This window comes from Lipophrys pholis, assembly GCF_963383615.2.
Source record: "Lipophrys pholis genome assembly, chromosome: 1".
In the NCBI taxonomy this organism is placed as follows: Eukaryota; Metazoa; Chordata; class Actinopteri; order Blenniiformes; family Blenniidae; genus Lipophrys; species Lipophrys pholis.
Window position 1 is genome coordinate 45,916,350 of NC_137635.1, and position 24,957 is coordinate 45,941,306.

At 41.4% G+C, this 24,957-nt stretch overlaps 1 protein-coding gene across 2 annotated transcripts; it reads left to right on the forward strand.

The window, feature by feature from the left end:
- The first annotated feature begins 108 nt into the window (after positions 1-108).
- sdr16c5a (short chain dehydrogenase/reductase family 16C, member 5a) lies at positions 109-24,957 on the forward strand. Of its 2 annotated transcripts, none has more exons than XM_080485202.1 (7): positions 109-436; positions 3,427-3,754; positions 7,749-7,880; positions 8,920-9,019; positions 9,148-9,292; positions 14,724-14,849; positions 24,149-24,957. In XM_080485202.1, exons 2-7 carry the CDS (start codon positions 3,434-3,436, stop codon positions 24,243-24,245), a joined length of 921 nt encoding a protein of 306 aa, XP_080341328.1. In that variant the 5' UTR covers positions 109-436; positions 3,427-3,433; the 3' UTR covers positions 24,246-24,957. The 2 variants fall into 2 exon arrangements, with proteins under 2 accessions (XP_080341328.1, XP_080341327.1); XM_080485201.1 differs by lacking the exon at positions 24,149-24,957 and adding an exon at positions 17,064-17,717 and having other exon boundaries at positions 121-436.

The following is a 24,957-nucleotide window of genomic DNA, read 5'->3' on the forward strand; positions in this document are numbered from 1 at the left end:
TCTATCTATCTATCGATTGTGTTTGCAAAGATAAAACTTCATTTCCCATAATGCTTTGCGCTTCGCAGGAGACGCACGGGTTTGTGATTAGTCCATCTGCTGTCACGTGACGCGTCGGGCGTCTCCCGGAGTGTTTGTTGAGCTATAAGTGACATCCTGCTTTTCTTCTTCCAGCCAGCCGCAGGCAACAGAAACGCGTGACTCTCCTCCTCCTCCTCAGCCTCGCGGTTCACGTTTACCGGGTCCCTTCACGCTCCGGTACCCCTTCCTCCCTCTCGGCTGCCCCGCGTCCCTCTCCGCTCGGCTGTGCTCCGTTAAGAGCGGGCGTCGTGTTTTCGTAACGCTCGCTCGGACCTGAGAGTAAAGGTCGCGCTGAAAGTTGATAAAGTGGGAGCTGAAAGGACAACAAACGATCTGTGATACACACTCAGACTCGGTAAGTCAAGTTAATTCACTAATCAATAAAACGATCCAGTCCGAAACACTTCCAGCTGCCCGGGAGGTGGTTAAACTCCTGGAAGTGGTCGATTTGGTTCATTTTGAGGAATTAATTATATAACAATGATCGATCATCATGGATGACTTTGAGCTCCACACACACCTGTTCCAAATCAATCCATCATAAATCGGTGATTTATGATGACACTTGATTCTCTTATTTTAATACTTTGTGCATTTAAACTGGTAATGTTTAACAGCTGTGACTCCAAATTAATAACATTTTTCCAATTACAGCTCATTTTTCAGCTATTAAAAACAAATAGAACAACGTGTAGGTTCTTTTCTAAAAATTCCAAACTTTTTTGTCTGACCTTTTTTTTTAATTATATCCAGGTGTTACATTTTGTGACAATCCTAACCAGAGCAGGTCATTATCTAAGAGGTTGGGGCTGGTTCCTCTTTCTGGATCAAAGTTTAACCGTTTAAACATGTCGTTGAATGATTTAGTAAAGCGTTTCACTTGCTGACTAACCTTTATCTTTTTAAAGGTCCTGTTCAGAGAATTCAAGTTTAATTTAAAGAGGATCCGTGTTTAAATGTCCACGTGCACCTCAAACAGTCAATTATCTGGTTTCTGGGAAAAATATGTATTTTTTTTTAAGCATACGTTTACTTTAAAGACATAAAATCTGTTTTGAAAATTGTATTTTCTTGAATCTAAGTGTTTTTAAATGATCACAAAGAGACTTTATTCACTTTTTAAAGACCACACTTCCAAAGTTGAATTCTGTCTTGAAGAGGTTTGGAAAGCCCCGAGGCCTTTACTACACAGCTGGATTAACTTACCCAGACATTCATGAGCCTGATAAGCGATACTACAAAGCAGGTTATCAACTTGGTAATTCAACCCAGGGTTTTTTCCCACCATGATCAGTGCGTTCACATAAAAGGGGAGGAGTTTACAGCATCTGGCCAATCACAACCATGGAGAAGCCTATGAACCAGGCCAACAGCAACGCTGTTGTTGCAGCGAAGGCCAGGAAGGAATGCTGCAGAAAATCACCATATTTGTGAACGTGCAACTTTGGGAGATTATGTGTTATTAATTCATTGGACAATATAAACAGACCGGCGAGGCGTTGTGATCATCGGTGTCACTTTATGACGGCACGGACGTTTCGGGCAGAGTTTCCTCAGTGTTCTTCCTTCAGTTAATAATTTCCATTGAATTCTTTTGAGGTGTGTGTGTGCGGGTACATTATCAACCCCATTATTCCAGATCAACCCCCGTGGAGCCAAACAGACTTCGGAACAAGAAAATAAACCTTAAAAGCCTCAGTGACGAGGATTTATTTTATGTTAGAAGGATTGCGTTTATCTAAAATCGCTCTGTCTTTCTGAAGCGATCCGTGCACCAGTCGGGATCTTCTAAGCATGCGCAGGTCATTTTCAAAACGATCTGATTGGTCAGGAGGCGGAGCTTTTATGCTGTTTGGTCTCTTATCCAGGACGTAACCTGGTCCGGAGCAGGTTAGACATTCAGAGCAAGTTACCAGGATGATTTCCCCTGGTAGGAAGTGAACCAGCGTTGCAGTACAGAATACTCTAGGTTAATCCTGAAGTTACCCCCATAAGAGAAAATCCCGCTTTGTATTATAGGCCTCTGGTCTCTGTGGATACTTCTGAGATCATTGGTCTTGATTAAGAGGTCGTTAAAGGGTTTAAAAAACTAGTTGCCCACCAGACCAGTTCACTTTGTGCTTACATTGACATTTTTCACCCCGCTGTACCAGCAGATCATGTTTGTAGTTCTGTTATTACTCCAAACTCCCATGGTGGTCAGTGAATTCCACTTTCAAACATTTTAGTTGCAGCGTCCTCTACTGGATACGTAACACCGGACAAGAAGGACATCAGAAAAAACACTATTACCTGATTTTTATTAATGAAAAATAAGTCTGAACATTGACGTCAATCGGTCAAATTTCGTCTGGTTACCAATTATTCTCTAACGGCTATAATCGGTCGGCCGATCAATCAGCTGGGCTCTAGAAAATACTATTAAGTCTTCAAGGTTTAAGTAGATTTATATTTTAGACATCCTTTTATATTAAATTTCTTGCCTTTATCGCTCCACTTTAACAAAATTGGCGATGATCAGTGGTCGTAATACGACAGGTTTTAAAAGATGAGGAAGCTGTAACGTTGGAGAATCACCTGCAGTTGTTGGACAGACGGGGATGCTGAGGCAGAGTATCTCTATAAAGCTTGCTCACGGGCTCTCACCAAAACCTCTGGGGCTGTTTGCGAAGCCAGAATGCATTGCAATAATTGTCAACAAACGTGGGGCAGTAAATACAGTTGTCTGTTTGGATAAAGGCAATGCGGTTTAGATTTGAGTTGTGTTTAGGATTTTATACTGGAAGAGTTGTGTTTCACAATTGCAAGTCATTGAGACGGTGTTGTTGGAAATATTGTGTCAAAGTCTGATGGGAGGATCTTAATGTCATCAGTCCGTTTATCTGTGAGGATCAATATGGTGCTGTCGCTAAAGACCAGTCATTCGTATTGTGTATCTGATAGTTTTTTGTGGTTTGAGTGATTGTGTTTTGCATAGCGGACAAATATGGAAGTTGAGATGTTTTTTTTAATGTAATATCTCTTCACTATATATTCTGGTAGTTACAGTGATCTGGAATAGTTGATCCTTTTTAAATTCCATTTTTGTGGCTGGTTTTCTCATGGGTGAATAGCCTTTTTATCAGGAAGCTCCTCTTGCTCACTTCTCTAGACCCCGTGTTTGAAATAGGTTGGCTTCATAAAGTTAAAACAGTTGGAGACATGTCGACCATCATTACACTGTGGTGCTCACTCAGTTAAGACCCGTTAAGCTTCATGTGTAAAGTTTATAATTAAGGTTATTATTCATACTTGATTGAATCTTTCTAATCCTTTTTGTTCTTGTTTCTCTTCTTCATTCCTCAGAGAAACCATGAATTTCTTCCTGGAGACGTTGCGAGTCCTCCTGTTGTCCTTCTGGTACAACATCGAAGCGTTCATCCACCTCTTCGTGCCCAAGAGGAGGAAGAACATCGCGGGGGAGGTGGTGCTGATCACGGGGGCGGGCAGCGGGATCGGTCGCCTCATGGCCCAGGAGTTTGCTGCCCTGGGTACCGTGTTGGTGCTGTGGGACATCAACCAGGAGGGCATGAAGGAAACGGCTCAGCTGGCGACAGAGTGCGGCGCTATTAAGGTCCGCTACTATCTGTGTGACTGCAGCGACAAGAACGAGGTTTACCGAGTGGCCGACCAGGTGAGTCTCCACGAAAAGACCTTTTGAGCAGCGCTGATCAGTGCTGGTCCTGTTCATTCATCAAAGGTCTTCATCAGGCATCTTCTAAGCCTGGTGATCTGCTCGTTAAAATCATGTTGCATCAGGAGATCATTAAAAACATGGAGGAGTGCAGCTTTAGCATTGGAGGTGCTTTCAGCCTGCAGTATCTCACACTTGTTTGAGAGTAAAACATTAAGAAAATGGCTGAGAAACTGTAGGAAAATTGTCATTGTAGCATATCGACATTTAGTTTCAAAGATATCTAATTCAAGAAGCAGACAAGTCCATTTTACTTTGGTCCCCTAGTGGCCCCACACGAAAACTACATAGTTGTCAGCATTTCTGCCATTTCCGTGTAGACTGAAATCGCTTTCAAAACGTTGCCGTCTGAACGTGAAGCTTTTCTGATATTAAAATGCAAAAATCAGGCATTTCCACTTCAGAAGTTGTCGTGTAAACGGTGCCTGAGTGTCCTTAACTGCAGTTGAACAGTAGAGAAATATGCTGACACGGCATTATATGTTCAGTTATACTCCCAAGATAAAAGTTCTCATACTCTGCACATGCAGCAGCAGTCACAAACACATGACAACCAAAACCCAACAGGACACATCAAGTCATGTCATTGCTTCAAAGCCTTTAGGTCTTTAGCAATTCTGATTCCTCCAAGCTAAAATCACTTTTAAGTAGCTTTTTGGCTCAATCGTTTAAAGATGTTTTGGAGTAAATTTGTCTCGGGATTGTTTGTGTCAACCTGTTGGTCAGTTTTACATGATTTCATCCGGGATGCAAGTGTCGCAATACAAGGAGGTTTTTTGGGGGGTTGTTTTTTGGTTTTTTTACACAGATGTTGGTAGTGAGCTCAACGTGGGTCACGCTATATTTGCTTTAAGTCAATATAAATTGTCTTCTACATGTAGTGGACATTTTTACCTGCAGCACTGGCAGATTGGACATTGATGTCTAGCACTTGGTAAATAATCTGTGGTCAAGATTTAAGCTCTTTGCAGCAGCCAACCGGCAATAAACTGCTGCAACTTGGAGACAGACGGACCGCTAAGTGGACCAAATTGATGCACAGCAGCGACAAAGCACTTAAAGGTGGAATTAATTTAGCCTTTCAGACCTTATTAGAAGGGATGCCAACAAAGCAAAATAATGTACAAGGAAAATATGGCCCAACTCGGCCCGTTAGTGGTTTCATAAACCCTCAAACTGGCAGAAGATCCCTGACGCTGCTTGGCCTGTCATACTCTGCACATGCAGCAGGTCAAGCTTTTCTTATGTTTAAAAGTTGGATCTTTTACACCAAAGACGTCAGTGATGTGGGAACACGGAAGCATCAAAGTCAAACACAAGCGGAGGTTGTTGAACATCCTGTTCATTTGAATTATTTTAAGCCTGGACTCATCGGTTTCAGACTGATTTATACTGAAGCAGATATTGAAGAAATGGTAAATGACCCCGTTTTCGCATGTGAACACGTACCAAAGCAGGTGGGCCAACAAAGTCCTGCAAGAGCAGCAAGCATTTTGTAAACATTTCAAGGAAAAGATTGATGATATTAACACATTTTTTAAGAGTAGTGGACACAACACAGCACTGAGGCTCGAGCTGGGACATCAGTCATACTGCTATGAAAAATATAGACCCTTCTACAGGGTTCGCACAGTAAAATAAATAATGGCTGGAAAAAGACGAAGACTCAAGACGTGCAAAGTGCAGAGAGAGGCTGCGCTTGTTGGCCACATCACAGGGAAAAGGCACGGAAAAGCCGCTGTTGCTGCTCGTGCTGTGGTTCCTATTGCTGAATTTATCAGATGTGTCATTAAAATTGATGAACTCGCACTACTCTCAAGTCATCCGAGGACACGAACCGTGTTGGAGCCTGATGCGCAACAACAAGCCGAAATGACGGCTGGGGAGAACATGGCATGTTGAGCGCCCATGATTGTGACATCATAGAGCAAGTCAATAATTTATGGATGAAATAGGCAATTTTTTTTCAATATAGAGTTCAGTATGCAATAAAAACAATCATTCAATAGTTTTTACTGTAATTCAAAGCTGTGTTGATGAACTAATGCACATGTGTGCATGCTTGTATGTGTTTTGGTTGTGGAAATTAGGTGAAAAGTCATGGAAAATCATTGTGACTGTAACATTAAAGTTTAAATTTAAAGGTTATTATGGCACCATTGTACCGGTCCGGCCCACTCGGGATGAAGTTGAGCTGCATGTAGCCGCTGAACTAAAATGTATTCGACACCGTTGTTCTAAGGCGTCATATAATGTATCCCATCGGCACATAAATGTGATTCAGATGCTTTTTGTAGCCACAGTTGTGGAACTTGTTGCTCTCCTGGTCATTACAAGTGATTAATTTTCTTGGCAGAAAGGTTTCAAGATGGAAACACTTTTGTCTTATCAGGCTGGAATGGTTAAAGTATTGATCCTCAGAAAATAAACATTGTTTTGCTGCTGCATATTTGCATGACCTAGTTCCTGCTCTTTGACCCTTTCAGCCTCGACTGGAGTCGTCATGTCTGTCAGGAAATGTCTCGGATCTAAGGGAGCGAATAGCTTGTCACTGGCGAAGTAGATTCAACTCTAATTGTTCACACCTCAATGAATTTGTCAGAAATGTTGCTGCTTCATAAACCTGAGTCACTTTTAACCCTGACATTTCATTATATTCTGGATCATCCGCAGCTGATACCTGCCAGAGAAAGCGTTTTAGTAGTCAGTGTATCATATAGTGAGAGCAGTTATCAGGACCTTGGGACAGATAATCCTCCTGTTGTAGAACAGGGAGAAACTGCTTAGCGGGATCATTTTGGTTGTAAAAAAACCTCTTACATCTCTCATTGTGCAACAATAAAGACTTCCACATTTCAGTCAGACTTTGGCGACGTCCGTTTTGTTGATTCAATCTGGTTACTATTCTGGGTTCGTACAGTCTGGTTGGTGGTGGGGTGGGGTGGGTGGGGGGACGACGACGACGCAGTGATCCTTTGAATAGCTGTGCTGACGAGGACACAAGTTAATGGACTGAAACCCTAATCAGTTTGAAAATGCACCGTCTTCAGATTCTGGTTTAATTCTGAAAGTTTGGGTGATTTGTAATGGAGTCCAATGTGGAGGATGTAAACCCTCGTTGTGATCGTGTCTCCATAGTTTTTATCAAATTGTCCTCGCTGCACATTTCTGTAGTGTCGTCACATGTGATGGATTCAGAGGACAGACCAGGTCAGCTGAGCTTAGAATTTTTATCTGTAACTTTAAGAACTGCAGTGCGTCATTGATATGGGCTCCAGTTATTTGAGTTTTTCCATTTCTTATTGATGAGGTTGTTATCATAGTTTCCTCTGACTCCTGACCTGGCCCCACTCTCTGAACTAGTCTTAGACGGTGACTTCAAAGGCTCCAACTCAAAGAAAACGACACCAAGACAAGTTCTCTTTATAGAAAAGTATAAAAGAACAAGTGGTGACCCCTGTGGTACTCTTTCAGAGATATGTACATACTAATTGCTGTTGTATTTCCTGTTTATAGGAGATCGTTTCATACAATCTTTTTCTTTCCTCTGGGTTCACTAATCAAAAACCTCCTGTTGACACCAGGGCTGGAAAAAGAATCTTAACTTATTGATCAGCAGTTTGACTTTTAAATGCCAGAAAACCGAGAAAAGAAATGTCAACTGGTGTTTTCATGAAGCCCGAGATGCTCGGTACGATCTTTGGTCCTGTCCTGACAAACACCCCACGATAGAAACTTATTTAGTTTATTATCAAGAAGATTAAAGAAAACGGAACATTTTAGGAAATCAGGCAAACAAAATAGGCTCAGAATGATAGTTTGATTTCAGTGATCTGTAATAACCTTGGTAACTTAAGTATTTCTCTCTCAAGAACAGACTACAGAAGTAAAATGGATGATTTGATGATTTATTTTTTTTGTCTGTCTGGTGCAGGTGAAGCGGGAAGTGGGCGACATCGACATCCTGGTGAACAACGCTGGCATCGTGACAGGAAAGAAGTTCATCGACGCTCCGGATTCGTTGATCGAGAAGACGATGGAGGTCAACACCATGGCTCACTTCTGGGTGGGTCAAATAACAGACATTTTGCAGCATATCGGGCTTTGACCTTTGACCTCTATGTGCCTGTACACAAAGGCTAGTGTTGGTATATTTAAGGCCCCAATTACACGGCAACATTGTCAAAACAATGTCCGTTTTTAAAACGACGTGACAGATGCGCTTAAAACGATGTAGGTGGCATCTGGGGTCACAACTTGGCGCTGTTCGCTTGTTTTTGTAATAAAACCACACACACACAGAGAACAATATGCTATAAACATGAACAATGGAAGTACATGGACATTCGTATGCACGACCAAGTTGGAATCTGATTCTTGGTGACTCGACTATAAAACTCCCGAGTCCCAGGAGGATATGGACTCGGGGTCATGACACTATAGAGGCAAACATTGTAACGTCCATGTAGTTGCACATGTGCAGAAGAGCTGTTTACTACGGCCGTGTGCATGAGCAGTAGCAGCGTTTCAGAAAAGTTGCATTTTCCCCCGTTTCCACGGAGATGGAGTGTTTTCAAAAAGTTTCATGTCACTAACGTGATGCCGAAAATGCAACAAATGTTTTCACTCAAACGTCGTGTGAATGGAGCTTCAGATCATAGATACTATCGCTGCAATCCAAGGCTTCTCTGAAACTGTAGTTCTACCTTCCCATAGGTTGTAACCTTTCAGTTATACACATAAATCGGTATATTTCTACTCCAGGTGAAACTGCAAAGGGGAAAAAAAAAAAAAGACCCTACATGCTGGCAAACCAGAGTTATTGGTGTCATTAACGATGTCTGAAACGGCTGTGCACTACTGTCATGCTGAATATCGACATGTTTTACTGTCCATGTGCGATCAGTCCTAATTTACAGATGAATTGCATCGTTTCGTGAGTATGGATGTTTTTTGTGTTTTCTGTCCCATCTAATATGAGAGACTGTTCCATCCAGAGATCCACTTGGACACGTCACTTGGACACGTCAGATAAAATATTACTAGAATGTATGAAATGTTAGTTGCCCCTTTTTAATTTACCTGCTTTTCTTCGGTTCGCTCAGACCTACAAGGCCTTCCTCCCTGCGATGATCGCCAACAACCACGGCCATCTGGTGAGCATTGCCAGCAGTGCTGGGCTCATCGGAGTCAATGGCTTAGCAGGTATGGCTTTAATAATGGATCTGTATCCTTACGTATAGAGTGAAAATAATCCCTCTGATTATTAAATGGTACGAACATGGACTGACTCAACTCTCTGTGCGTCTGATCAATGTGGCTCCTCTCGGCAGATTACTGCGCCAGCAAGTTTGGTGCCGTCGGGTTTGCCGAGTCGGTGGGTCTGGAGATGCTGGCAATCGGAAAAGAAGGGGTGAAGACCACCATCGTGTGCCCCTACTTCATTAACACGGGAATGTTTGATGGATGTCAGACAAAGTAGGTCTTTCTACATCGTTTTGAACAAATAGTCAACAAAAGTCCAGGACAGTAGCATTGCGGACGTTCGGGAACATTTACCGTGAGATAAGATGGATTTACTATTGATAATAATAATAATTTTCTTTGGATAGCACTTTTCTCACCATAGTTACAAAGTGCTTTTACAATAAAATCACAATATTGAAATACAGATCATTAAAAAAAAGAAGTTTTAGGAAGGGAATGCGCAATATTGTGTTCTCTCTCGTGACATCAGCTATTTACATTGTAAAAATACAATAGAACACGGGTCCTAATTGTCCATATTAAACAAGCTTTGTAATGAAGCTGGTGTCTCTTACTGAACCATCATCCCAAAAGCAGCCATATCATGTGATGTCTACTCCAGAAATTATTCGATTGTTTTTTTTTTTTTCTTCAGTTTGTGATCAGCCGGCCCAGATTGTAATTCCATGTTGACTTTAAAGATTACACCAGTCATTCCAGAAAACATATGTGACGAGAGAACGTCATATTTGTGAGAGATTTGGGACGACAAATACCAATTCGGGAAAGTGAAAAGGAAAGTTTATCCAATGAAAAGGATGAGTGTGTGAGAGGTTTGAAAGTATTTCATACTCTTAATAGCTTGAGATGAAGAATGTTAATTGCTTCCTTTAATGTATTTCTTTTAATTGTTTGCGAAGCCCTGAGAATTGCCTTGTCTGAGTGGTGCTCCATAAATACATTTGCCTTGTCTTGCCCAAGAATGTATTGGTAATTTGAAATGCCATTTTAATTCAAATGGAAAATAATCGGCAAATTAATGGAAAGACCAGACAAACAAGTGCTAAACAATAATCATTGTAAGTAATGGATAAAATATTTGGAGAAGTGGAAGGATTAAATAAAATTTACTTCTTCCTCCCAAATGTCAGACACGTTGAATTAGATCTACGTGATTAGAATTCCAATACGGGCCGGCCAGATTCCACATCTGGTCTCCACATATGCTGTATATAGGTCAAGGTCACTTTATTTGTACCTGTGGGTAGATTTGTCTCTATGCATTTCCACATCAGGCCGCTGTTTTAATCGGACATTCAAAAAACTGCTTCTTTGTCCAAATATTCTTTAAATTGAAAAATGTTACAGTTGTTCATTCTCTTAATAGCCAAAAAATCGAGAGTCATGTCTTGTCAGTTACCACAAACAAATCCGCTTTTTAATCTCCCAAACTTGTAAGTGTGTCCGAGAGAAGACTTGAGTTATTTATTGCACTCGGCTGAAGTCGCATCAGTTACTAATTTGATGATGGAATTTGTTACGAACGCATCATTGCTTGAATAAACTCACTGATCGTCTTTCATCAGGAGATAAAACCACAAAAAGGTATTTAGATGTTTCTTCAGGTGCTGCGGATTGGAAACGACAAACTTAACTTCTCTGCACAGGATGTGCTGTAACTCCAGAGAGTAACTGATTTACCACAGTGAATCCATGCAGCAGTTTGAAGTCACTCCATTTTTTAACGGAGTATAGCTAATCAGATGTCACTGGGTTATTGTGCAGTTACTGACAGTTACCCAGTTAAAAGTTTGGGGATTGTAGTAGAAATCCCATAAATTGTCCATTATGTCCTCGGGAAGGGCAGATCGGGACAAAAATTGGCCCGATTATCCTGTCGCGTGTGCCAGCCAATCAGGATACTCTTAATGGAAAAAAAAAAAAAAAAAAGGAGGAGCTTTTGTGTGTTTTTCTCTGGTAATTGTGTGATTTGTTATGGATCCTCCTCCTCACTCCAATCATCCTGGCTGTCTTGTCTTTTCTTCATGCTCAACCAATTGGCACGTACGTGAAAATTTAAATAAAACCCCAGATGGTCCGTGTGGGAATGTTTCTTAAACCTCGTGCCTCTGACAGTGAGGAAAACAATGGTAACGTCCAGTATTATGTGAAGAGCAGAGCAGACATCAGCCCAATGACACTTATTTGAGCCAAAGGTCAATATAGCTCCTCTGATTCCTCCGATGGCCTTGGATGACTGGCTATTATCTCCACTTGTCTTGTGGCAGATTTAATAAACCACTTTCACAGCTTATCTCCATCTCTTTTCATCCTAAGATGATGAGTAAACCAAGCTTTTCCATTTTTGCATTATATTTTCGCTCCGTGCCCTTAGTAACCATGCGACTTATGTCAATAGATTAGTATGTGTTATTAGCTCTGCCAGTGATGGGAGCGAGGCCCTCTCGGGGAAGATGATGGAGTAAGACTTAATTTTTGTTGTCTCAAACTTTTCACTACAAAGCATGTACCACGTTTTCTGGACTATAAGGCCCCGTTTCCATGACAACGTTTCAAGTGTTTATGCGAAAACGTCAGAAAAGCTGAAAATGTAGTTGGCATGCCAGATCACAAGTTTACGCTTCTTCTTGTTTTTGTGATGAAACCACACGCACTCTGGAGGTCGCCCTGTTGTTATTCCCTCGTCTCTTATTGTTCGTGAATAAGAGACGAGGGAAGCTGTTCCTGACAAAATTGTCAACAAGCTGTTCTTCTATTAGACCATTTAAGAAAAAACAATGAGACCTAACAATGCTGCTGAAAATGCCTGGCTGATTCAAAGGTTTAAGAATTAGATTTGAAGTATTCTTCTCCTTTCTATTTCTCTGAACAGTTTTAATCCAACTGCTGTTCAGCCTGAATGGACTGTGCTTTTATTCGATTTATTTGATATCTCAAAACTTGATTTAAAAATAAGAAAAACTGAGGTTTGGAGTATTATAGAAGTCGTCACAGTGGCCCCAAGACTTTTGCACTATAACCGTCAAAGCTTTTCTGTACTGTCAATAACGCATGGTAGTCATTAATGGATTAGATTAAAATTCTTCTGCCATACAAGCTAAACAAAACCAATGTGAATGACCAAAAGTCATCCTGTTCATAGGGTTATTAAAATCAACTGACATCTCAATAATTATTTGTCGTTGGAGAGCTGAAACTTGCAGTGAGGACCTTGTTCAGATTCGTCGTCTCGGTTCCTAATTTCCCCCTGGGGTTATTAAAGGTGTTTGTATTCATTCTGTTCCACCTCCAACTAAATATCTTGGCTTGTCGGGTTAATTGCGAACTCTCTATTGGCCTTTGGTATGTTTATGTGTGTGTCCAGGTCACCTTATATCACCTCGTGCGACCCGACGTTGGACAAAGTTTATAAAGAAGGAAGAAAAAAAGCAGCTACTAAAATCAAGAAAAATGCACCCATGTAGTTGAGTGTGGTAGTAAAATTCCTTTCCTCACTTCTCCTAAGAACACACACACTGTCGCAGGACCCCGCTGAATATCCTGAGGTGATCTTTTCAACGTGTAGTCGGACTTCTGTCGGTACCGGTTTACATTCCCCCGCCTCCGTGTGTCCGTCAGCCCCCGAAGCTAACGGGACACATGCTTGGTGACATCAGCATACACCTGGCCTGTCGCTTCCTGGTCTTCACATCGCTGCATCCGCACTTAAAATAAACACAAAATATCCGAAAGAAAAGAAAACAGTGGTTACAGTGACGCAGTGAAGTTAGTTGGTGAATCTGTAAAGGAATAGTTGTGAACATAACAAAAACCATTGGAACAATGAATTGCAGTCATGTAGAAAAATGAAGGCGCCAGTAGTTTAGAATGAGATGTTCAGATGACGTTTGAATTATTATAACCCCTATACCAGTTTCACCCAGAAGTTGGGTTGTTGGAGGGAACGGGTTACTTTCAGGTCAATTTGCAGGATATACCCTACTCCGACTGAGTCATGATCTAAAACGGCCTCGAAAGGCCGGCACACACGACAGGATAATCGGGACGATTTTTGTCCCAATCTCCCCTTCCCGAGGACACAATGGACAATATATATGGACCTGCACTGCACTGTGATCCCTAAGTTTTACTTTATTATTCCTAACTGCTCTACTTTAAATTTGTTTTCCATCAAGTTGGTTCGAGGCCGTTTCCCCCGTGTGAATGCATTTTGTGTTGGAATATTAATTCCTCACCGTGATGGCAGAGTAGATGTGCGCTCCATTAATTCATGTTTTTGCAGTTCTATCAGACGTGACCATCATTATTAACCTCATTGTTGCAGATCAACCCTCATGGAGCTCAACAGACTTGCAACAAGTCAAGAACAGAAACATCCTTCTAAGCCTCAGTGGCGAGGTTTTATTTTATTATTTCCAAAAGATCACTCTTAACACTCTTGTCTCCGCTCCACTGCACTATGGGAATTCCACGTGGGCGGGACAATCCGTGCACCAATCAGGATACTCTAAAAATAGGCAGGTCATTTTCCAAGAGCTCTGATTGGTCAGGAGACTGCGCTTTTATACTTTGCTAGACATTCAGAGTACCAGGGTGATTTATCCTGGTAAGAAGTTAATCTGCTCCACAGTACGGAAAACCCAGCTTTAATCCTGATGTTACCTCGATAAGAGAAAATACTGAGTGGTAATATAGGCCCGAGGTTGAATTGTGGCAACATGATTTACATGTACATGCCGTGTAGAGCCTGACACTCTGCTGAAGGATCGCTTGGTGTGTGTGGTGAGCGCCGTAGTTCACGCCACACACCATCATATCAAAAGAGAGAGATCTTGCGCGATCTGTTGTGATGAAGTGTGTGTCTCTCAATCTGTGAATCTTTGAAAACATCCTGTGGTGCGTACCAGCCTTTAGGTAGTCTCAAACTCATGTGAGCTGAGGCCCCGTTAACATATTTCCAACTTTTGTTGCATTTTAGGTGTCAGTTTACGTGACAACGGTGCTCAGAGCCACTGAAACCACAACTTTTTGAAAACAGCTGCCAAGATTGAACTTTTAGAAACTGCTCTGACTCGGTGGAAACGGAGGAAGACGTAGCTTTATTCAAACCCTGCTACTGCGCATGGCCAGACACACTCCAGTACTTGCGCTCATCTTGTGTTTATGTTTAACTGCTGGTAAAACGTAATATTTTATTTCATTAAAGAGTAAGACTTCTTATGATGTTTATTCTACTACTGCTTCTTTATTGTGCATCACTGACTTTTTTTTGTTGATTAAGATAATTGGGGTTTCTTCTACCATTCAAAATTTGCAAGAAATTATTTTAATTGTAAAATAATTGGATTGTGTGTGTGTGTGTATATATATATATGTAATATAACCAGTCAAGGCCATGCTAAGGCAATCAAAATAAATATGGAGGATGTGTTTGGGTCTGGTAAACAATAATAAAAGATCCATATGTGGTTTAAAATCAATTAATCCAATATAAGAACAGTTGATTTCAAACTAATAAATAATCAAACAAATTTGCATAAATATGAAGAAACTCCAGGCTACGAAAAGACCCTGGAGACCTTGGAAAGTTAACTCAAGAAAAAAAACGTGACTTTAATTTCAGTTCTATTCTTTTCAACAGGTGGCCGACCCTGATGCCGATCCTGAAACCTCACGATGTGGCCAAGAAGGTCATTCAGGCCGTCCTCACAGACCAGGTCTACCTACTGATGCCCAAGAGCATGTACCTCATATCGGCTCTCAAAAAGTTAGTCCCTATCTCTTTTCTTCTCTTTCACCCGACAGTGAAATCACTTTTTAGTAGGGATGCACTGATGCCAGTATCGGAGTACTCGTAAAAGATCCCCGGTACAACCCGGGGAGTATTACATGACGTCATATTTGCAAGTAGCTAAAGATTTGTACTAGCCCTTTAAAAATAAGTGCTATCGGTGCATCCCTACTTTGCCAAAATGGCTCTGTTGTTTTTGTGTCTTAAATTTAGTGTTGATCCATTTTCTCATATGCACCTCGGTGTGTACAGATTAGCAGTACTTCTTGAATGGATCCACTTGCCTCATCAAGATTAGGCAGACGTCTTTTGCCAGAAGTAGGTTGGACCTTGATTCAGCAGTGTGCTGGAAACCTTCCTCATGGCTTCTCCTCCATATTGATGTGACAGAATCTTCCACTTATGGCACATTTGTCTGCTACACATCCATGATTTGAATCCCTCTGGACAGAGATCTGCTAAATGTGGACGTTCTTTGAGTCCATTGAGCTCATTTCCCTGTTCAAGAAAGCATTTTGAGATGATTTGAGGTTTGTAGTAGGGTGTGTTATCCTGATGGGAGTCGAAGATGGTACTTTGTGTTCGTACAGGGGTCAGCATAGTCAATGTTAAAAAGATATTCTTGGCTCACTTTGGGTTTGTTCGTACCCACTGTTAGACTACTAGTCGCAGCAGCCTGAACTGCCGCGACTAGTGATGCAAGGCAGGATGTACTCATGTTGTTTTTAGTTCATAGCAGACCACAGGGACAGCAGTCGCACCAGCTTCCTGTCTTCAGTGTGTTTGGTGTTTCAGAGACGCTCCTCTGCAGAACCAAAGGTTTAACCAGTGGCTTTCAGAGTTGCGCTCTGTTTCTGTCATCTCCAACCAGCCTGACTGTCCTCTGACTTGAACATCTTCACTTACTGGCCATTTTCTCTAACACCCTTCACTGAGAAGTATGCTGATATTTCTGTGTGGAAATCTCAGGAGATCAGCAGTTTATGAAACTCCGACATCTTGGATAAGTGGCGAAACCTTGAAACGTCTTTCAACACGTACGACCAAGTCCAGTTGATGTGGTTCAGCTGCTCCGAGAAGACGCTGAGAAACCAATGTTCTGTCATTTTAGTCATCTGATGTCCAGTTTGACCTTCAGCACCTCATCTTCACCATGTCTACATGACTGTTTTTTTCCAGCAAACCCATGTTTGTACTGACCCATCACAACCAAACGCAATGCCAACTGCATCTGTTAGTTACTGGACCTTCATCTAACATGTATTAGGCCGATGTTCTACTTCTTCCAACGATGTACCTTGCCAAGATATATGCCCACTGATAAGCTAGTTGGAGCTTGAGCCAACATTTCTCTGGTTGGGTTACTTCCAATCCCAAGCTTGCCTTTCTTGGCCTGAACTATGCGTTGAATCAGCTTGGGGACAACGATGAAGCCAAATGATCTCAATGGTCTACGAGTGCCTCAGGTGGCAGCCGTTGGTGTGCGAGTGGTTTGACGCTTTTGACTGAGCATGTAAATTGTTGCAGCTGCTCAAGTGGTAAAAAGCTCCTTATCAGTCAGTAAAGTGCATCTTGGGAACAAAGAATGGACAAACGTTTTGACAAAAGCCTCCTCCTGACAGTTGGATGGTCTTGTGGAGTGTTTTAATGACATGTTGGTGAGTACCTACCAAAAGTGTCCAGTTCCTAAGCTGATCCCATCGTTTGATCCTTTGAGGCTACACTGTATTTCAGATCACAGAAAATCTCACAGAAGCTCACCATGTGTGAGACGTCGTAGCCAGCAGTAACTGCAACTCCAGAAGTTGGCTGAGATTTCAGGAAAATATTGCAAAAGTAATCTCAAGGTCGGAACATAAGGGACGGCAGGTCCCTCAGTTCAATGGAGACTGGGTCAGCAACAAAGTTGTTTTACAAATCTGACATTTTCAGGCTTTCAAACCTGCTTTAAAAACAAAGGAAGCAGGCATTAGGAGTGAGAAATACAAAAAAAATGATTTATGAGTTCCCTTACTCTTTTCAGGCACATTTGAGTCATACTGTCACACTATCAGATGAATCCTTGTAACCGGCTTGTCAAAGGTTTTTGACCCACTAGACTAGATTGAGCAATTTAAAATGCAGGTCCAACAGGTGGGTCATATGAAACCAAGTCAGTTGATCTCATACTGTTATCATCCTCCTCTTCAGTGTCCTCCAGTGGAAGCAGAACTCCCTCCTGGCCTCTTACCTGGGATTGACAATCGAAGTAGACGACCTGACTAACGTCAGTCGGCACCACATGTTACAGTAGCGCGCGTTCGTCTTTACCGAGATCTGTGTGAGTCAGGATGTGGCACTTTACCGGGAAGCACGACCAACATGAGCTGCAGATCAATTTTCACTGAATGGGCTCCTTGAAAATGGGACTGGAATATCTTCTGACATGTACTTGAAGTGAAACTGACGCTGAGCTTGTTTCTAGTGGAAACTGACTTCACATAAAGCAGCGTCTTTACATGTTGGAAGAAAAATGTTTAGTTGTGTTCACGCTCGGCAACACACAAAGCCTCATATGTTACAATCAGTGTTTTGAGTCTCATTTCCGAGTCCCTGTCTTGTCTTACCCATCAGGGTAACTCCTGAAATGGGATTTACAAGAGCAGCTTTCTGATGATTATTTATGATGGCAGAGAAATGTTTGTATAACATAATGAAATGATCTGAACCACACAGGTGTGATGGGAAAGGTTTTTTTTTTTTTTAATGTTGGGGGAAACTGCACTGTGGGTGATGCTGAAGTGAATGGATGAACAATGGAAAAAAAGTACCACTAATAAACCACAGTGACTTTGTTTGCCCAGTTGATTTGTCGTGTGTGTTCACTTCATATTCAGAGCTCAAAGCACAGTCGACGTGGTGGCGTTGCCGTCGAACATGGTTACAACTCTGAGGACAGAAAATTAAACTGGAGCTTCTCTATAATGTAGGTGCTTGTCAAGCTGTAAGGCTAAAATCAAACCACAAAGTGAAAGTCCAATCGCCCCCAAATTCAACTACTGACTGCAAATGGTCTGAAAAAGCAGCGAACATTCTAATATAATGAATCTTATTGGAAACTCTGGACATTGACTGGGAGATGCTGGTGGTGGTGACTGATGCTCCATTCAGCCCCACTTAGTGGTAGTACAGAGTGCTTTTAATTATTGATGCTACCACTCTGTGAGCTATAAGCCATACATATTATGTTTTAAAATTGTTGTTAGAAGCTGTGGAACTTCTTCAGCGATCACCTTCCTTGATGTTGTGACTCGAGGACAAATTGATTAGACGTTTTTGACTAAAAGCTCTAGTTCATTTTACACTATCACCTGAACACTGGGAGAAATGTTCTTACTTTAGACATTTATTCGCCCTCAGAGGCAAAACGACGCATGTGAGAGAGAAAAAGACGTCTCCTGATCGCTCGCGGCGTTTTGTTAGAATCCGTGTCCACGAGAGGACTGTCGTTTTGCAGTCACTGATCACACAGTATCTTAAAGCGTTTGAGAAAATGAGGACATTTGCATTCACAAGGTAAGAACTGCAATTACAGTGATTCCTACTTTGGTAACTAACGGTAAAGTTGTGCAGATGTCCAAAAACCTACTTTATCAGAGCAGCTTTCCTCCTGCACCGACTCGGACATTTTAGGACAGTGACAGCCTTTCTCAATCTCCCCTTTGTCTCTGAAATTTCCCCTTGCTGCTGTGTGTTGTTTGTTCTCCCTCACACAGCCCTTCTCTGTTTACCTCTTTATCTTTATGTCCATTTTAATGGAATGTTTGCGGATTTTTCTGCTGGTACAATCATGTTCAGGACCTTTTTCTATCACTAAAAATAGGACATGAGCTAAAAAAAATTGCACAACATGAATCAAATTAATTGCACAAGAAGAGAAGAAAAGTCCAAGTGAATACAGTGTTGGTCTAAGGGACGGATGATGATCTTGACTTGATATGGACTTTGGACTGGTGCCAATGATTGTAAAAGTAAACGGCAACATGCATTATGGATGTGAAGAGCTTTTGCCACAAATTCCAAAAAAGCTGCGACGCTGCAATTATTGGCAATCATGGTCACGTATGTTATTCTCAACCAACATTAAATCTGTTTAAACTGACTATTTTCAATGAAAGAACTTGGATTTGATAGTGGCAGCAACATCATCTCATTCTCCTTAATGTCCCTGAAAGATTTGTGAAACTTTGCATTGTTTTTTTTTTTTTATCCGAGCTGCCCCGATACCAGTATCTGGTCAGATGCTGCACAGAATACTTGTACTTGGAAAAAGTTCCCCAACACAACCTGGCTAGTATTGCATGACGTCGTGCCTCGGCATCGTTAGCAGCAGGTAAACAAGAGAGGACGAGCGATGTCAGAAGATTCTTTCGTAATAATGACAAAAACATGCTACATATTAGTGTTTTGGGGCTCATATGGCGGCTCACAGCAAGCTCAATCCCTCGGTCTGCAGTTTATGCGCTGCGTTATGCGAACTGTAGACACTACACGTTGCCCTATGTGTACTATGAAGATTCCAGTATAGTACTGTGTCTAAAGTTGTTGGAGGTGTGCGTAGCGTCAACTCAGAGGCTGTGGTTCGGGGCAACGCATAACCTTCGCATATCGTTTGGAGTGTGAATCAGGCTTCATAGCATGTGATAAGTACTTGTATTGGTACTCTATCATCAAGTTAGTACTTGAACTTGTCTTTTCAACAAAAAAAAATCTCGGTGCATCCCTAGATTTTATGTACATTGAATACACCATTCCAACTTTCTGGCACAGTAGTGCTGTCTTTAGATCAGTGGGCTGCCACACCCAGTTCCAGTGTCATCATTAGTTTTATTTCTAAATGTTGGTTGCAACTAAGGCATGTCCAATTGTGCTTTAAAACACCCCACACGTTTGTAGTATTATCCGTCCCATCAACTGATGAAAGCCCACTGGAAGGCAAAATGGACCATGGAGCGTCTCTCCATGAGTCAAGAGAGACGCTTGGCGATCAACTTCTTTCCATGAACCATCAGGGTTTTAATGTCTCTCAGGATCGGTACTTGTAACTGAGTGGGGAAACATTGATGAACACATTGAAATGCTGCATTTTTAATGGGGTTTTTAGCATCATGAGCTTGTCTGCCAGAGGGAGATTTTTTTTTTTTTTGTAATGGCAGCAGTGATTTTTTGTTTTTTAAAGGTGGTCCATTTTCTCAACTCAAACAAATCCATTAAATAAAAAGTAAGCTTTTTTTTTCAATAAAAAAAAACAAAAACAAAAAAAAACTTGGCCTCTAAAAAGGAAGCTGTTTTCCATTTGGCTGCACTGCATAGAGATACTACTGGTACTACATGTAAGATCCAAGTAATTCTGTGTTTTTAAGTTTTACAATATTACTTTTTACACTCCATTTACAGTGTTTTCAAGTGAAACTGACAACTTTCATTGTGTTTTGGGCTTTGGTTTAGACAACGGAGCTCAGAGCCAGTGAAAATGGAACCTTTCAAAAACGCTGCAACTGCACATACACACTGTGGCCATTGTGAATAGTTCTTATTCACATGCATCATTCGATGGACAATAACAACAATGGCGGCCTCCAGAGTGGCATGACCCCCAGGCCATGTTCTCCTGGTAAAAGGAGACCTCGTTTTGAAAGCATTGCCTCAAACACAGCGTGATGTGTTTTCACTTGAAATGGGATGTAAACCGGGGATTTAGTTATTGCTGTATTACTGTACTTGAAACCAGTTTGTGGCCTGGATCGGTCGCCAGTTTATCACAGAGCAAACACAGATTGACGGAAAATCTGTCTAATTCACGGGCAATTTAGCGTCCCCCAATAAACCTTAATGGTTGAGTTGAGCAGTAGGAAGAAAACTACAAGCAGGATAAGATCATACACACTGGAGGGGCGATTCTTGCTATTTCAGCGTCACAACCGGCTCTGGCTGCTGCTTTTCCTGCACTGAATGCATCAAGAATGTATTGTGACTCTCTGCACCACCTTGTGGTACAAATTGGTATTACAATAGCATAGGAGCTCCACCAAGACTCTACATGGTTGGGTTGCTTTTGATCCATTCACACATAAAATATATACTTTTTAAATCAAAGTGGATCGGCAATGATCAGCTGCACAACAGAAACTGCCAGCCCACGTCGCCCATTTCTCTCTGCAAGACCTTGAGCCAGAAGCTAGAAGTGAATCGAACAGAATTGCTTCAAATTAAAGATAAAACCTTTTGTAATGATCCAGTCTGAGCTCAGACCTGATGCCTAAGAAGAAGCAGAGTGAGCTCAGATATTCACAGCAGACACATGAAGAATCTGTACGGAGGAATGGTCCGAAGTTAGTAAAGCTCTAATCATCCTCTAAGATGTGAGTGTTGCATGGTGGTGCTCAATAAAGACATTTTGGTTTGAATCGCAGTGTATGTCTCTGACTTGAGAGTTGAATGTTGGTAAGACCAATTAATGCTAGAAACTGGGACATTTCAGAAGGTTCAAACTTCATGCTTCTGGTTCTAATGTTCATAATAAAATTAACACAATTAAGTCTATGACCAAATGGTGGTCCAGCGTCATAGTGAGAGGGTTTTCTTTACCGAGCTCCAGTTTAGTTTCACCAACACTGCATGTGAGGTTAATGGCTGACCTGTCGGTGTGTGTATGACGCCTTCAAGCCACTGTGAGCTGGGATTGGCTCTGTGATCCTGACCTGGATGAAGTGGTGCAGAAAGTGGATGGATGGATGGATGAAAGACCTTTTAATAAAACTTATAGGATATTCTTTTATTCTAGGGCTCTATATATAAACGTTTCAGAATGTAGATCGAGACGTGCAGAAACATACTATGGTAAGTGAAACAACTCTCAATCTGTGTGTGAGTGTCTACACCCTCCATTTCCAACCACGCGAAGGTCCCAAACTGCTTTTTGTGTAGCCACAGCAGCTGGAGCCATCAGTTTTATGGTGATTAGGGCTCCGTTTATGGCAGCCGGCCTGGATATCTGGCAGGAGCCAGCTCATGGAGCACGATAATGGTCCTATCAGTGATTGTCTTGCAGTCGTGTTGAACAAATCATTTACAAGTACTCACATTTTGTATAATGTGGCTTCCTAGGCATATTTGTGCTGTACAGGAAGAATCCCAGTCACTTTCTTGGGTATAAAACAAGTCTGTCCGATCTTTCTCAGAAGATGAGTGAATAAGACACTTTACCTTGGGGATGTAATCTGCTACGGTACTTATCATACTACTCACAAAAGACAGTATTGTATGACTGATCAGGCAGCACTGCAATAAAATGTCAATTAGCGCTTTTAAGTTTAAGTCAACGTCACAAATGCAGTATCTCCACGAGATTTGACGTTTGTTTTTAACATAACTCGGTTTAAAACATTTTTTAAAAAGCTTGAAACGTTTTAAAGGACAGGAGATACCTTTTTTTTTTTATTTGGTATTAAATGTTCATTAAATTGAGCAGTTTCCTGAATAGAAGTACAGGTTCCTGTAGGGATGCACCGACATCACTAAGTATGAGTACAAGTATTAACCTATAGGTACTTGCCAATAACGAGTACTTATAAAATTCCAATAAGCCTAATTTAGATGCATTATAAACATCCTACAGTTTCTATGAAGAAGTAAATGGCAATTTTAACTTAAGTTGGTTGTGTCTAAATAGTATTATTACATGTTTGTCTGCTCTTTGCTGTGCACTCCAGGTTACTGAACAATAAATTAAGAATGCAGAATAATTCGGACAAAAATGAACAGAGGCACGTCGAAGGGTTTGCAGTGATTACTGTGAACTGGTTGAACCTTATTGAGATTAGTGTAGGAAACCAAAGTGAGAAGAAGTGACCCAACTCCCATCACCTGAACCCGAATAACGTTTTTTTTTTTTGAGTCCCATCTGGTGACTACTTTGTCTCTGATAGCCAGGCCTCAAGAAAGAAGTTATTTCTTCCTTCAATTGCACTTTATTCCAACAAAGTCTTGTCTCATTGTTCTGTCTTCTATCCATTCATCTGAGGAGGGAGCCATTATTCTCTATTAGAAAGATATTTGCCTCTGGAACAGTACCTCGGTCTGTCACATCAGTTCATTTTACATGAAAAGCCATTGTAGTCAGGCTTTTGACAACGTCTCGAAATTACCCAGCCTTGTCTCGGCTTCGTACTCGAACACTGTTTTTGTTCAAAGATTGTCAGTAAAGAGCTGCTAACAAGGGACGCGTTCAGGAGACGTGCAGCAGACAACATCCTGACTGGGAGATTTCATTGAGTCTTTTTGTACAAACCCAAATATATTGTCGAATAAGAAGGTGCTTGTGATTTTATACCTGTTTTTGACACTGTTCTGGTCTCCGTCTCGTCTCTTGGCGTCGGTACTCTATTCATCACAAATCTTCACCAGGACTGAAACAAATAATGCGGGAAACATGAAAGACGGTGTGTCTGAAAAGATGAAAGGAGCCTCCCTGATGGAAATTTGGATTTCCGGCGAAACAAGCTACTGATATCCTGGTGACCTTCACTAGAAGATGAACATATTGTACTTCCAGAGTCATTCCAAACGTGCACCACGTTTTCAGAAAAGTTTTGAGTTAATACAGCAAGGTTTTCAAAATGATATCCGTTTGACAGAAATGTTGAAAATAAAGCCAGGCTGTGAGTTGACGCTGTGGTTTTCTTTTTGTAATAAAACCACGCACATTATAAACGTTAACAAATTGTGAGTGCACTAATTGAGAGATGACCAAGTTGGATTGTTATGAATAATAAACATTGCTGTTATTGTTCATCTACACATGAGCAGGTTTTTGAAAAATTGTGTTTTCCCCCATTTCCACGGACTTGGAGTGTTTTTGAAAAGTTGTGTTTTCAGTGGCTCCGAGCACCGTTGTTGTGTAAACAAACCTCCAAAACACAAAGAAAATTTCCCCCTTTTACATAAAGATATTGCCGCGTCAACGTTTGACCCCTTTGTGATTATTCTCAAATGGTTGGTATTTATTGTTAAAGTGGTGAACCTGCAGCCTTATAAGGGTCCTGTGCACATCATTCAGGACTTAAAGGATCTGCTGCCAACATCACAACACACCTTCAGAGATCCATCATGGAGTCCATGCTTTGGATCTGTTCAGTCATTAAAAGGGAGACACACAATTTAGGACCAGGGGCTGATCTGTGTAAGTCGTGCTGAATAACTCGGACTGATTTCATGTCTTTCCCTTCTTTTTGCAGCATCCTCCCCATGAAGCAGGGCATTCTGCTGGGCCAGTACCTGGGAGCCTTCAGCCTCATGGATACGTTCAAGGGACGCTCCGGGAAGCAGGAGTAGGGTCACGAGAGAGGGAGAGGGGAAGACGTCAGGTTTTAATGTGATTTTAATGTTAATCCTGTCATTGAGTGGTAATATAGATGAATCAACGTTAGATTCCGGCAGAACAGGGGTTTATACTTCTCTATGTCAGGCTGTTCAATTTGTGCTTTAAGCATTCACGTCCTGAATGAAGTTGTTGGGATTTTTTTTTTTTTAATTCCATCATCATGACAGAAACAATTATTGGGAAATGAAGAGACAAATCGATGTTTATTAGCTGCAGTTAGCGGGACCATTACTGATGCATTGTGGGACCCAGTGATCGATATGCTTTGAGATCCTGCGAGAAAGTGAGCTCGCTGATGTTTACAGAAAGTTTCCAACCTTTCCCGAGTGTCGACCCATGAGCCGGTGTCACATGTGCAGAGAGGCAGGAAGTTAACGCCTCTCAATTTATTTCTTCATGAAACAGATGGTTGACTCTTAACATTTTCACTAAACATTGCTAAAATAACAACCTACAAATTTGGTTCCAGACCATCGCTATACACTGTACACTAAATACTAAATACAAAGCTTGTATAGAAAGAGTCTATTAAGGGTCTGCAACCTTTATGACCAGAGGGGAAAAAAAAAAAGTTTCCACCAAATAGAATTTGTCTGGAGCCGCAAAACACAGAAATTATCTAAAATGAAGAAGAATAAAAACATCTCCAAATAATTGCTATAC